The sequence below is a fragment of the Protomyctophum bolini genome (genome assembly GCF_963924005.1).
Source record: "Protomyctophum bolini genome assembly, chromosome: 21".
Lineage (NCBI taxonomy): Eukaryota > Metazoa > Chordata > Actinopteri > Myctophiformes > Myctophidae > Protomyctophum > Protomyctophum bolini.
Window position 1 is genome coordinate 29,261,190 of NC_137882.1, and position 14,736 is coordinate 29,275,925.

The window sequence follows — 14,736 nt, forward strand, 5'->3', positions numbered from 1 at the left end:
AAATAGGGTTAGAGTGGTTTAACTAATTGTGATGCTACGGTATCTTACAGTAACTCATTTGCTGGGGACCCCCTGGAACCCCTTCAAGGACCCCTGGGGGGGGGGTTCCCCGGACCCCACTTTGGCATAATAAACCTTAATGTCCAATAGATATTTCTCATTCAATATTCTTCTCTTCTCTCTCAACCAAGCTCTGTCCCCTCCTACACGGACATGCCTCTCATCGCTACGCACACACACACACGCACACACGCACGCGCACACCAAAATAAGTACTTCCTCCAGATGGGATGGTTTGCATCTTTCAGTGACTTGGGCTCACTCCGTTATTATGTTATTTTCAGAACGGCAGACAGAATCACACGTGCTTTGGTGAGTAACATTCTTTATTCCTATAAATGTAGTGGTGGAAAGTAACTAAGTACATTTACTTAAGTCGTACTTAAGTACAACTTTGAGGTGTTTGCACTTCACTTGAGTTATGTTCAATTTCCAATTTCCATTTCTGCTCCACTACATCTCAGAGGCAAATGCTGTACCTTTAACTATGTCCACTACATTTATTTGAAAACTTTAGTTACTATATAGTTACTTTGATTAGTATTGCAAACATCACATTACCCACTTCAACCCTTAATACATTTTGACCATTTCAAAATAGCCGATCTACAAGCTCACAATGTGTCACATTGCGACGCTTGTAGATCTGCTATTTAAAGAATATATACACTTGGAAACTTGAAATGAGACATTCTGCGTAATTATAGTACTTTTACTTTTAGCACTTCAAGTACATTTTGATACCAATACTTTTGTACTTTTTATACTCAAGTATATTTTTATTATACGGCCATTTACTTGTATTTCTACATTGCAGTATTGATACTTTTACTTAAGTAAAAAAAAATTGAGTACTTTTTTTTCCACCACTGGCTGTTATGTTGTTATGGGAAAAGACTAGTTGAATTTATGGCCGACCACAAACATTGCTTCGTTGCTGCTGGGTGGGCATAACTGAACTTCCAAAAGAGAACAGTGGACTGCATGGAAACATTGTTGTGTTCACAAACTGATATCAAAGGAGTATTCAGTGATTTGGAAAACCCCCCGGTCCGCCCCGGTAACAACACTGGATCACAAGATCATTGATCTTGTACTCCTCATGCGTGTCTAGAACCTTTCATGGAGGGACCGTCCCACTAAAGCTCAGATTTATGGAGGCAATCATGCATCTCAGTTGTTGTGGCACAAAGAAGACTCCGCTTTGCTGGACACTGCCACAGAGCAAAACACCAGCAGGTCATTTGGGATATTCTTCTGTGGAGACTATACCGTACCCTGCCAAGAGGAACAAGACCTCTCACATTTCCAGGTGTTCTGAGTATAGAACAGAGAGAGAGAGAGAGAGAGAGAGAGAGAGAGAGAGAGAGAGAGCTCATCCAGTTACCAGTATACCAAAAAATTGGCTATTTTCAAATGTTTGAAGTAGGGCTGAAGTGGTTAAACTCTTTGAATGCCACCTGGTGGAGGGAGAAGGTAGTTAAACCCTGCCAGGGCTTTTTCCGTATAGGTAGTTTCATTTCCACTTTACCGGCATGGGGACCACCATTGTAAAGATCGGCTAATATTAGCAGTAGCTCACATTGTTTACCTTTCGCCAGAAATGTTAACATGTCGGGAGCGATGTGATAGAAAATCACAAATCACATCCGAACATCAAATGGATGACGATCACCAAGGACAATGATCGTAGTTTCAGAGATATGAGGCATTGACGATCGTACTTTGACTGGAGGTCTATGGGGGCCGTGTGCAAAAGTCCTGGTGCTGGGGGTGACGGAGGCCAATGTTAAAAGGTGATTTTCGGCAAAAACCGTTTCATATTTGGTGTAAAGCTTTAGGTACGAACATGTTTCTTACTTAGCAAATAGCATCCCTAAAGGGTTGAGGTATACGAATATGCTCGTAATTACAGTAGCAGTAAAATAATTAAGTACAGTAGGCCTACTTAATTACTTTACAGCACTGCTGATTTGTTGTGTGTCTGTTGACCTTATTAGAGATGAACAGCACATCGTCATACTGGGAGGACTGGAACTACACAGACACAGACGATGACGACGAGGTGCACCTGTGTGACAGGAGCGGGGACAACGACCTGGGCACACGCCTCTCCTACCTCTACTACGTCATGTTTGTCCTCAGTGTCCTCGGCAACGGCCTGGTTCTGCTCATCATCTACAGGTGGGTAGCCACTATGGGTACTACAAAATATTTTTAATGGTGGACCTCGGTTGGAGCCACTAGAGGCGAAATGGTACACAAAGCTATACAAAATGGTCTCCTATAAGTAAAATAGGCGTGGTTTGCCTCTCCCCCGACCTCCCCACCACCCTCCCCCTCTCCTCTCCCAGGCTGACAACAACACTGACAAACGGCCCGGTTTCCCAAAGGACACCTCATTTATGCACATTCCGTACATAAATGTGCCACTATGCACGGAATGTCTATGTTCACAGGCTTCTGTGTGCGGCCTAGAGGAGCAATTGAGCATGCGCAACACCACTTCTTACACCATGGTGTAAGAGGTGTCCTTTGAGAAACCGGACCATTGTGTGTTTTTAAGAAAATTGTGGAGGTAATATGACGTGATACGTTCAAAATGTTCCTGTTTCAAATCCTGTCATGCCCCAGAGCTGCTTTGGATATACACACGCCCTATAGGGCCAGCACATTTGGATGAACACACGCCCTATAGGGAAAGCTCCTTGTCACACATGAGGTATATAGCAGGCGTTTCTTTTGCAAAAGAAAAGTAAAAGCCTGGGAGAGACCCCCGGGAAATGTGGCGTGACCACACCAAATGGTCGGGTTGGGACCACACCAATAAGGTAGACCACACCAATGCAACTCATTGCAACTCAAGGAGTTGCGTTGGTGTGGTTTACCTTAAAAACAGCAAACACTGAACACTTCATCAGAAGGGCCGTGGTCCGTAACAGTCTCTCTCGTGCTACTAGGTTCGAGAAGCCGACCAGCGTGACCAACATCTTCCTGCTGAACCTGGTGATCTCCGACCTGATCTTCACGTGCAGCCTTCCCTTCTGGGGGCTCTACCACCAGCTCTCCGCCGGCTGGGTCTTCGGCGAGGCCATGTGCAAGGTGGCGAGGCAGGCAGTGTTGCTTTCGTCGACTAAAACTATGGCGAAAAACGTTTGTCACTGACGAAACTTAAGCAACATAAAAACCAAGCTGTGATGTCTACAACGGCAGACTTAATGTATCGACAATTTCGTCAACAAATAAAAACTAAAGTGTAAAATGGGACTGGTGGATAAAGAGATCCAGTTAACTAAAAGACGAGTCGTTTTTTACACTTGGTGACATGCTTAAATTAGCCAATCCACAAGCTGACAACGTGTATAGATTGGCTATTTTCAGGTTGTTAAAAATCTGCCATTACGACGCCATCAAGGTCCACCAAAATACATTTTAGTAGACTATTAACACCATCTTCAGTCGACAAAAACTAGCCCAAAAACACTCAAACATTTCAGACGACTGAAAATACGACTGAAGCTAAAATGCATTATTGCGTTCAAAAGACGGCGACTAAAACAAAATCAACATTTTGCCGTCAAAAACCAACAGGTGGTCGGCAGCGCCTACTTCCTGGGCCTCTACAGCTCCGTGCTCTTCCTGACCCTGCTGACCGTCGACCGCCACCTGGCCGTGGTCTACCCGCTGGCCGCGCCGCGCCTGCGCGTGCGACGCTACGCCGCCGCGTCCTGCGCCGCGGCGTGGCTGCTCAGCGGCCTGGCGTGCGTCAAGCCCGTGATGCTCTACGCCACCTTCGACAACCTCGACAGCGTGTTCTGCGAGGAGGACTACGCCGCCGCCGGTAAAAAGGCTGCACGATGTGTCGTAATATCGTCATCGAGGTATTGCAAAATACTTAGGCAACGCTATTGCGATATTGCAATATATCCCCAAATAAAAGGAAATGAAGAGTTTACATAATGTACACATATAGTAAATGCATACACCTTCCCTAAAGATTATATCTGGTTTCAGTGTTTATTTATGGTGTATTGTCTCTATTATTAAGGTTATTGTAGCAGTCAATTTATATTGGGGGTCGGGAGGGGCCAAAGACATGGCCAAAGCATTTCTGGGGGTCCCTAGCCAAAAAGGTCGAGAACCTCTGATATAGAGGGTCGCAGTCGAGCGGCCCGAAAGACAATATCCTTTTAATTTCCCATAGACGTTTCATGAAGTATTTATTTAAAGACCTGTACGTCTCGGTCAAAGCCAACTCGGATCGTGACAAATCGTGACAACAAACCGAATGAACTAATTAGAAAGAAGTCAAAAATGAGTTGTCACGATCCGAGTTGGCTTTGACCGAGGGCTTACAGGTCTTGAAATAAATACTTTTTGAAACGTCTATGGGAAAAAAATATTGGAAATTGTCTTCTGGGGGCGCTCGTCGCCATGAAAGGGTGCAGGCGGGACTGTGTGGGAACACAATACCCCTTACAGTTAAGAATGATATTGTCTTGTTATTTTGCATAGTTTTCAACGTCTTTGAACGTTTTTTTTAACGGCAATGTCGTATCGACATCGCGACATTTGGCATGAACACCGAGATACGACATTAATTTTGTCCGTCTTCGTTGCAGCCCTCGGTTCCGCTGGGGTGGACGTGGCGGCGCTGCGGGCGGCCGGGAAGCACCTGCAGCTCTTCCTGTTCTTCCTGCTGCCGCTGGCCGTGGTGGTGTACTGCTACGCCCGCATCGCCGCCACCGTGGCCGCGTCCAGGAACGTCACCCGCTTCCAGACGGTGCGGCTCATCTTCGCCATCGTGCTGCTGTTCTTCGCCTGCTGGGCGCCGTACAACGTGGTGCTGGCGCTGCACGACGCTGCCGCCGCCGCGGGCACCGGGGAGGCACCGTGCGAGGAGATCGCCAGGTGTGAACAACAGGATGTTGTTGTATACACGCCCACAGCTACAACTAGGAACATGTTGCATGTCACATGAAGGTCTGCTGATTGGTTAGGTCAGATAACGAGTTGAAGAAACAGTCACTACTACTCTAAGAACAGTACTAGTCATAGCAGAGCTAACAAACAAGGGAGTAAATAGGGGTGTAACGCTATAGTAACTGTGTCGAAATATCGACTCATTGAATCGCATCGTATCGCCATAATGAACCAATGTCGTCTATGTATCGTATCGTCAACCATGTATCGTGATATACGCGTAACGTATCGTATCGCTGTTGAAATGTATTGTAACTTACACCCCTAGTAAATAATCACGTGAGTTCTCACTGGACATGCAGTTTCAAAGTCGTGTTACGTCCTTTAGGCAGAACAACAATGACTAAACATACTTTCATACAGGATATTAAATGTTTACTTCTCAAAATGCCTCGACAGGTGGACGCTGGGCTACGCGCTTCAGGTCACGCGCAACATGGCGTACGTCTACTTCTGCGTCAGTCCCGTGTTCTACACGTTCGTGGGGAAGAAGTTCAGGCGGCATCTGCGACGTCTGCTGGCGAAGCGCTTCTCGTGCGCGAGGGAACGCGCCGCCGTTACTCTGAACAGCAGGTCCGTTCTGTCCAGAAGCACGCCAAACGGTTTATAGAAGTGAAGCATTTTTCTTTTTCAGGACTAGCCCGTGAATTAATTGCTATCATCGAGCCGTGGTGGTTTCAAGGTTAAACGTGTACTTACATAAGCCATTAACAGGAAAGCATCGTTGTCACTTTAAATTTTAACCGCTTTAACTAATATTTTATACTTTGGCTATTCGAAACTAGCAGACAAACATGCTCATATCGCGTCACATTGTGACGTGTTATAATGAGCTTGTAGATCTGCTATTTTTGAAATGTGTAGAAAATGTGTACGAATCTTTGAATATACAATTTTATGTGATTTTCATATTGATGGTCTGTCTGAGGAGGGAAATTATATTTTTTTAAATAATACAAACATTTTTACCTTCTGTTTTTCAGATTGCATTTTTCATTGAATGTATTATATTGGATACAATATACCCGGCTGTACTGATGGTGTGAGAAAATGTGGGTTTAGTGTAACGTCTGCTAAATGCCTAAATTGTAAATTGTATAGATGTATTTAAGACGTAAGGCCCATTGTTGATAGTTGTGTATTTGTATAGCTGTTTTGCTTCAAGTCATTTCTTTCTTATCGCTATCATATTTTTACACTAGGCCTACTTTTTCACCAATCTTAAATTAATTAGTTTTCATTTGTATCTTATCATCACACCGTTGAAGGAGCTTGAAGTACAACAATGTCTATATGTCTGTAGTATATTGATATATGTAATAAATATTCTGTGCTGGTTATTTGTGGACTATGAGCTGACCACCCAAGTTTCTCCGGTCAGAGAGAGGGTATGTGACACCAAGGTATATTTCAGCAGAATAGTAGTTTATTGTCTTCAGTGAGCCATGGTTTGTTTGTCATGGACGCACGGCTTCAAGGAAGTGAGTGGTTGTGTGTGGAGTACTCAGTGAGCGCAGGTTCTGCATGTTGCCTGTGTGAAGGCTGGAGGCTGAGTGAGGAGTGTGGAATGAGTGAGGGTTATATGTGGCACACCTAGACTGTGATTGGCTAGTGAGTTGAGTGGTGTAATGGCAAACACATGTGTGATTGTGGATGCAGGGAATGGGGAATGTCCACCAGAGGCTGCCAGTCAGACAGCATGAGATAATTCACAACATATGAACCTTAAAGGGTGCCGTGGCTTTTTGGATGAGCACACACTGTTTTGTTTGCTCAATTGATTATGGCCAATGATTACCAAAATGTAAAAAATAACCTGACCTTTATATGAATACTGTTGTTTAGTCCCTCGAAAATACATACGTCCAAATCTTACTGCACATCAACAAGGTTTTTATTTTTTTAATAACCCGACCCCAAAAACAACAACAGGTAACAAATAAAAACAACAGCAGGTAATTTGTGTCTGATTTGCCCTTTGGAATTTTGTATTATGTATACAAATATTATATATATCTATATATATTTTGTTAATGCAATGTTGAGTTGTGGACCCTTTCCTATCATTAAAAATCACACCCGTGTGAAGTGAGAGGCGCTCTTCTCACCATATACATCAAGCATCATCTCATAACGGCCAGTCACAATTTGCGTCCTCACCTTCGTCTTCAATGTCTGTGTTTACACAATGTTGCATATAATTATGTCATGGGCCATTGGTGGTCCGTGGACCACTGGTTGAGAAACAGTGGAACACACTTGCGTAAATCATTGAGCTACCATTGCCTTGTAAAGTCAACAGTCCATGCTAGCTTTTGGATGTTATAATCATCAGAACATTCAAACATTGGAATCTAGTGGGCTGTTCAATGACGAACAAAATGCATGTGATAGTGCAAAGCTGTCTCCTCGTCTTGTGGACACATACTCTGAACTTTGTGCGTGCTGAAGGTAAGAATATCATTTACATGTGTAGAGGGCTTATACATACTGTACGTATTTTCTTTTTTCCCTTTCTTTCTTTTTCTTTTACCGATCAGTGTTTATTTTGACAGCACATTTTGATTTTGTTTTTAGCCCGATCATACACATGTGAAATGTTTACGTTTTAGTACAGTCATAGTCTTCTTCATAATAATATGATTTCAGTCAAGTAAATCAACAGTTAATTTAGTCAAATAAGGTTTGTGTTGGCAGACCTTGATGGCGTCACAGCCTTCAGCCTGCCAGAGACAATAATAACTAGAACTGCACTCTGTCGAGTGCAAGTTGAAATTAAATACTAAAACAACAAATAAACCTTTAAATAAACGTATTATATAACTGGCTGTCGATGGTGACGTAATTACGATATACGTTTCAATATTGGTTAAGTAACAACCTAACGTATGTATGTATGTATACATTTATGTAAGTTGAAAGTACTGGATGTTGAATGGTGACGTAATTAAGATATGTTTCAATGTCGGGTTATAACTGGCTGTCGATGGTGACGTAATTAGGATATGTTATGTCGGGTTGATAAAAGGTAATGTCTGTATGTTAGGGTTGTCCTGATCGGATCGGGAGATCGGAAATCACATGATTTTCAAAAGATCGGAAAAGGGGAGAAAATATCAGATTTTTAATTGTCTAATGTTAGTCTCAAAGAAAGATGTATAAGCAATGAGATTTTGCAAAAACTGTTTTTAGGCGAGTTGTTTTCCTTGGGCACAGGTCTAGTCTACTGTATTGCCAAAGGCAGGACATGTAAAGTTCTCAAACTGCTGTATACATTGTGAGCTTGTATTAGTCAAAAGTTAATGTTTACCCAAGAACAGGGAAGGTTGAGAAACTGTGCATAAAGTAATTGAATTTGAGGTTAAATGTGAACACTATGGCCCGGGGGACACCAAATGACGCTCCTGCAGGGGTATATAAGAGAAAGTGGAAAATGTAAGAATGTTATGTTTGTCAGTTATGTTTAACCCTGTAAGACCCAGCATTGCTTTTCGGTAACATTTTTATTTTAAATAAATACTAATAGGTTCAGTGTGACATTTGAGCGAGGAATGGATGCCATATCACAAAGAACTTGTTTGAATTGTCCATCATATCATAGCAAATTATCTCCATACAGTATGTATACAGTAAGTTCAGTTAACGAGGTCTTGAAGTGAGGTACTTCATCTGATTTCCAGTGTCTTGGAATCACTTTTTTTGCAATTACCATACCATACAGGAAGTAAATGTTACTTCACACCACGGTCGGTTTCCTTGGTCTGAAAAACGTTGAAGACCACTGTTCTAGATCATGGCTCTGAAGGCGAAGGAGATCGCTGCACCCAGCACCAGTCCCAGGCCCAGGAAGAAGACCATGATGGCGCCTGCTGTCTCTGCCTCGTACCGTGCAACCTTCCTGGGTCCAAAGCACAAGCACAGGCTGTTCATGTATCCACTGGAGAGAGCGAAGAGGACCATGAAGAGGATGTACCAGGAGTCGTGGCTGAACAACACGGGCAGGTGGTGACGAGGCTGCACGTTACACAGCATGAACAGAGGCACGAAGACCACCCGCATGCCCGCCAGGATGGGCAGCCAGGTGATACGGTCTGCACCCGGCCACATACAGACCGCCGGCAGGCTCCTCCCAAGCGTGTCCATCACGTTGAAGAGCAGGAAACATGCGACGGGGATGAAGTAGGTGTTCCAGGCTCCTCCTTCCTCGGCTATCGTGGACTTGACGCCCACCGTGACGGCTGGGAACAGACTGAGGGTAATGGTGAAGTTTAAAGTCGCAGACACTGCGATCACCCAGATATGTTTCACGACGGCAATCACAGAAACAAATGGCTTGTCCTCTTCAGTCAGACTGCACGCGACAACTGACTTGTTCTCCTGACCAGGTCGGTCGCTCTCTGTGTAGAACTGAAAAAATGCCATGCTGGGCAGCGCCAGGTAGGAGAGGATGGCCAGTAGGGTGACAACGCAGCCTGTGAGGAAGAAGCCAAAGGCACTGTCCCGCTGAGATGAGGCAGTGGCCAGGGAACAGATCATGGAGACGGCGGCCACGATGCCGGCCAGCCCTTGGCCACTCACCGCGGGCGTGGTGTAAGACACAGGAAACAGCCCCGCCAGTCCGAACAGGCTGCCCTGGAAAACGGCAGAGGAGGACTCGGTGCAGAGGATTTCGACGAGGGTGAGGCAGAAGAAGGGCACCGGCGCCACCTCCACCTTCACCATCACTGTGGTCAGCAGCAAGACCACCAGGGTGATCGTCAGGCTGCCCGAGATTCGCAGCTTCTGGGGAATCCTCTGGTGGACGAAGGAGTTGAGGCAGGTGAAGATGAGCAGGGGCACCATGGCAGTCAGTGTCATCGCGTTGCTGAAGATGGACTGCAGCGCGTTCTGTGTGTTGTTTCCTCTCACCACGGTCCCATTGACTGCACCGATGCCACCGACGGCCGGGTACTTCAACCGGCTGATGAAGTACATTGTTGCTGTCACGAAGAAATTCCATGGCAAAACAGTTCCCAGGCCCAAGATGAAGAAAATTATCCAGACTGCGTGATATTTATCGCTTGGTGCGTCGCTGGCCGTCATGACATCTGGAAGTTGTCAAACAAGGAGTGCTATGCGAGCCTCGAACACTTCCAACGCTTGTTTGTTTAACCTATTTTGACATGCATGCATGCATGCATGCGCACACACACACACACACACACACACACACACACACACACACACACACACACACGCACACGTGGGTAAACATGTAATGTTTACACAAGAGCAGGGAAGCGAAAAGGTAGAGAAACTGTGCATACAATCTATAAAGACTCAGCAACAAAATTTCGGAAACTTAACTTTGGTCCATTATTTCCTGGTACTTTAATGATACCAATTGGTATTGTATTTTATATCATTTTTAATGATTATAGTCACTTTTACCACAAGGTATAGCTTGTAAAGATTGTGCGTTCGTGGGATGAACAACACAGCAGCAACACAGCTTAACGTGTGGGTAGCGCCTCCAAATAATTTAGGTCTGATGTACGTACTAACAGTGCTACAGCCATGAGTCCGACACCATACCCAAAACGCAACCCTAAACCTAACCTCACAGGAAGCCACGGGTTAGTTTTAACCTGCCACACATGTCGGGAGCAGTGTTAATTTTGACAGCAAATTTTGATTTGTCATAGTTGACAAAATGTAACACAGCTTGGTGCTGGTGTCTATAGTAGGCTACCGTGTGACAATTAATATAAAATGGAGTATGTGTTTACGTATGTATATTTAAATATAATCCATAATCCACAACTTTATAATAACATATGAGCGGACAATGAACCAGTACAAGGCAGTCAATCAGTGTCTCTCTGAAACATATAAGGAGGGCTGTGACTTTATGCTGCAGTGGGAGATAACTCCCAAGTGTCACGATATCAGTCAGTTGCACACTTTTATTATGTAGTGTTGCCCTAGTGTTTCCTGTTCTGCCTAGTTGTGTTTGCCTGTCTTGTCTCACCTCCCTGTGACTACTAGTTTTCTCCACCTGTGTCCTGTTAGTATCCCAGCCAATCCCAGTGTTGATTGTTGTTCTGTTCACCTGTGTTTTGTGATCCCTGTGTCTACTTAAACCCTCAGTCCCTTGTGTTCCCTGCTTGATTATAGTTTATGTTATGGTGTTCTGTCCAGTGTTTTCAGTATAATAAATACCTTGCATATGATCTGCTCTACTCCTGCCTGTCTGTTCTACATTTGGGTTCCACATCTTGAGTCGCGCCGTGGCGACTGAGGGTTTAAGTAGACACAGGGATCACAAAACACAGGTGAACAGAACAACAATCAACACTGGGATTGGCTGGGATACTAACAGGACACAGGTGGAGAAAACTAGTAATCACAGGGAGGTGAGACAAGACAGGCAAACACAACTAGGCAGAACAGGAAACACTAGGGCAACACTACATAATAAAAGTGTGCAACAGACTGATATCGTGACACCAAGGCTACATGATCGATGGATACAAAACAGAACTGCAGCACAGACCGTCTGTGCTCAGGGTCCACTCTGGGTCCCGTATATGCACACCATTTCCTTGTGTGCTTATAAACTATATTTTACATTTATAATATCTATCTTGCTCTGTCACCCATTCCGATCTTTGTGTGCAGAGTCTGATGGTGTAATGTTTGGAGTATTGTTGTATAGTGAATATGATGATGATGATGATTGTTTATTTATTTACGTGTCCTGCACACGGAATTAATATGGCATTTGTATTGCTTACTCTCTTGTCTTTGCACAGAGTCTGAGGACGTAAGGTTGGTGGGAGGAATCTATAACTGTACCGGTAGACTTGAGATGAAGCACCAGGGAGAGTGGAGACCAGTGAGTGCTTCATTGGACTGGGACCAGAAGTCGTCGTCTGCAGTGTGCAGACAGCTGGACTGTGGCTCTGCCGTGTCAGTGGAAAGGACTTCTGATACACGTCAGCCTGTATGGTGGATCACGACCTCCTGTGTTGGGACTGAGTCTTCACTGAGGGATTGTGGGACAAAGATGTCAGATATTTCCATTAGCAGACTGGAGATGATCTGTTCAGGTAACACAAGCCCCGACCCATGTCAATTAAAGGCAAACAGTATTTTGTTTGGTGGTGGTGGGTCCTGCAACAGTGACAACAATTGTAGCACAACTTTGGCCTGCGTCGTTTCATTGTCTATGAACCCCTCCCCTCCTTCTCTCGCTCTCTCTTCAGAGTCTGTGAGGTTGGTGAACGGGACTACTTTGTGTTCAGGCAGAGTGGAGGTGAAGTCTAATCAGTCGTGGGTCTCAGTGTGTGAAGGTGACTTTGACCGGCAGGATGCAGAGGTGGCCTGTAGGCAGCTTGGCTGTGGGGCTCCTTCTGTCCTCCAGGGAGAAGTAAAGACTCCAATGGGGACAAAAGATTGTGAAGGCAGTGGATCTGTTCTCCTGGACTGTGGAACCTCAGGTTCAACTAGAAGGACCTGCTCACCTGACAAGACTGTTTGGCTCACCTGCTCAGGTAAAAGACAAACGGCACTATTGGTTTGGGTTATTATGGTAGTAATCAAAGTAATACAAATTATGTTTTGTAACTTGGATCATTATTGTTATGATCTGATATTACTGGCATACTCTTGTGTCTTTACAGAGTCGAATGTTGTCAGGTTGGTGGGAGGAACACACGACTGTACCGGCAGGCTGGAGATCAAAGATGGCGAATGGAGGCCGGCGGTCGGTCGGTTCGACTGGACCCTGAGGTCATCGTCTGTCGTGTGTAGACAGCTGGACTGTGGAACCGCCGTTTCGACGGAAGGGAGTTTTGGTTCTACACGTCGGCCTGTATGGTCAATCAGATCTTCCTGCGCTGGGTCTGAGTCTTTGCTGAGGGACTGTGGAACAACACTGTCTAGTATGTCCGATGGCAGACTGGAGGTGATCTGTTCGGGTAACGCTTGAAACAATTAGCTTCAACAATGATGACTGCAATCATTACAGTGGTGCGAACATTCACCCACAGGACAATTAACATGTTTAAGCAGTTGTAATCTATCTATCTATCTATCTATCTTTATTAATTTATTATCTTTGATGATGACGACGACAACGACGAAGTATAACATGATCTTCATTCATTTTATTATGCACTCATTGTGAATAAAAATTATCTCTCTCTATCTCTCTCTTGCTCTCTCTTTCTCTCTCCCCAGAGTCTGTGAGGTTGGTGAATGGAACCAGCTTGTGTTCAGGCAGAGTGCAGGTGAAGTCTAATCAGTCGTGGGCCTCAGTGTGTGAAGGTGACTTTGACCAGCAGGAGGCAGAGGTGGTCTGTAGGCAGCTTGGCTGTGGGGCTCCTTCTGTCCTCCAGCGGGCACTCTATGGAGAAGTGGAGACTCCAATGTGGACCAAAGAGTTTCAGTGTGAAGGCAACGAGTCTGCTCTCCTGGACTGTAGAACTTCAGACTCAACTAGGGACACATGCTCATCTGACAAGGCTGTTAGACTCACCTGCTCAGGTAAAGACACACTATTGGTTTGGGTTAGTATTGTACAATCGAAGTCATTGCAATTTGTTACTGCTTACACTATTGTCTCTATACAGAGTTTGATGATGCCAGGTTGGTGAATGGAACCAGTCACTGTTCTGGTAGACTGGAGATGAAATACCAGGGAGAGTGGAGACCCACGGTAGGTTGGCCTGGCTGGACACCGAAGTCATCATCTGTATTGTGTAGACAGCTGGACTGTGGCTCTGTTGTCTCATCAGAACAGAGTCCTGGTTCCACTTCTGAAACTGTATGGAAGATCCGATCGTCCTGTGTTGGGTCCGAGTCTTCACTGAGGGAGTGCGTAACAAAGGAACCTGACATTTCCTTTTTCAGACTGGAGGTAATCTGTTCAGGTAACGCAAACAACGACTTCAACAATGATTTATAATTTTATATATTATCTAGCCAGTCTGTGTACTCTCTCTCTCTCTCTCTCTCTCTCTCTGTCAGAGTCTGTGAGGTTGGTGAATGGAACTGGTCGGTGTTCAGGCAGAGTTGAGGTGAAGTCTAATCAGTCGTGGGTCTCAGTGTGTGATGATGACTTTGACCAGCAGGAGGCAGAGGTGGTCTGTAGGGAGCTTGGCTGTGGGGCTCCTTCTGTCCTCCAGGTGGCGCTCTATGGAGAAGTGGGGGCTCCAATGTGGACCAATGAGTTCCAGTGTCAAGGCAGTGAATCTCTTCTCCGAAACTGTGCAACATCAGGATCAACTAGAAACACCTGCTCACCTGACAAGACAGTTGGACTCACCTGCTCAGGTTAAAGACAGACTACACTATTTTTACTACGCTATTTAGTATTATTCTTAGACTCAAGTAATGTATTTTCTTTCTCTTTTCAAAGGATTCTCTCTTGTCTATGTACAGATTCAGATGAAGTTAGGTTGGTGGGAGGAACCAATGCCTGTAATGGGAGACTGGATATGAAACACCAGGGAGAGTGGAGACCAGTGGATGGTTCGTCTGACTTGAACCTGAAGTCATCGTCTGTACTGTGTAGACAGCTGGACTGTGGCTCTGCTGTTTCTTCAGACAGGAGTGTTGCTTCATTAGCTCAACCTGTATGGAGGATTAAATCGTCCTGTGTTGGGTCTGAGTCTTCACTGATGGAGTGCGGAACAACTATGTCCGACA

General features: G+C 44.9%; 2 protein-coding genes across 2 annotated transcripts; one reads left to right on the forward strand and one right to left on the reverse strand.

The window, feature by feature from the left end:
- The first annotated feature begins 339 nt into the window (after window positions 1-339).
- Window positions 340-6,315, forward strand: LOC308336474 (chemokine XC receptor 1-like). The gene is made up of 6 exons (XM_080793839.1): window positions 340-372; window positions 2,061-2,244; window positions 3,021-3,162; window positions 3,652-3,901; window positions 4,683-4,971; window positions 5,443-6,315. The coding sequence occupies exons 2-6, from the start codon at window positions 2,063-2,065 to the stop codon at window positions 5,651-5,653; spliced, it is 1,074 nt and encodes a 357-aa protein (XP_080649965.1). The 5' UTR covers window positions 340-372; window positions 2,061-2,062; the 3' UTR covers window positions 5,654-6,315.
- Window positions 6,316-8,829: 2,514 nt separating this feature from the next.
- On the reverse strand, window positions 8,830-10,125 carry LOC308336818 (equilibrative nucleoside transporter 1-like; the record flags this gene model as incomplete). The annotated part of the gene is made up of 1 exon (XM_080794390.1): window positions 8,830-10,125. The coding sequence occupies one exon, from the start codon at window positions 10,123-10,125 to the stop codon at window positions 8,830-8,832; it is 1,296 nt and encodes a 431-aa protein (XP_080650516.1).
- Window positions 10,126-14,736: the final 4,611 nt, after the last annotated feature.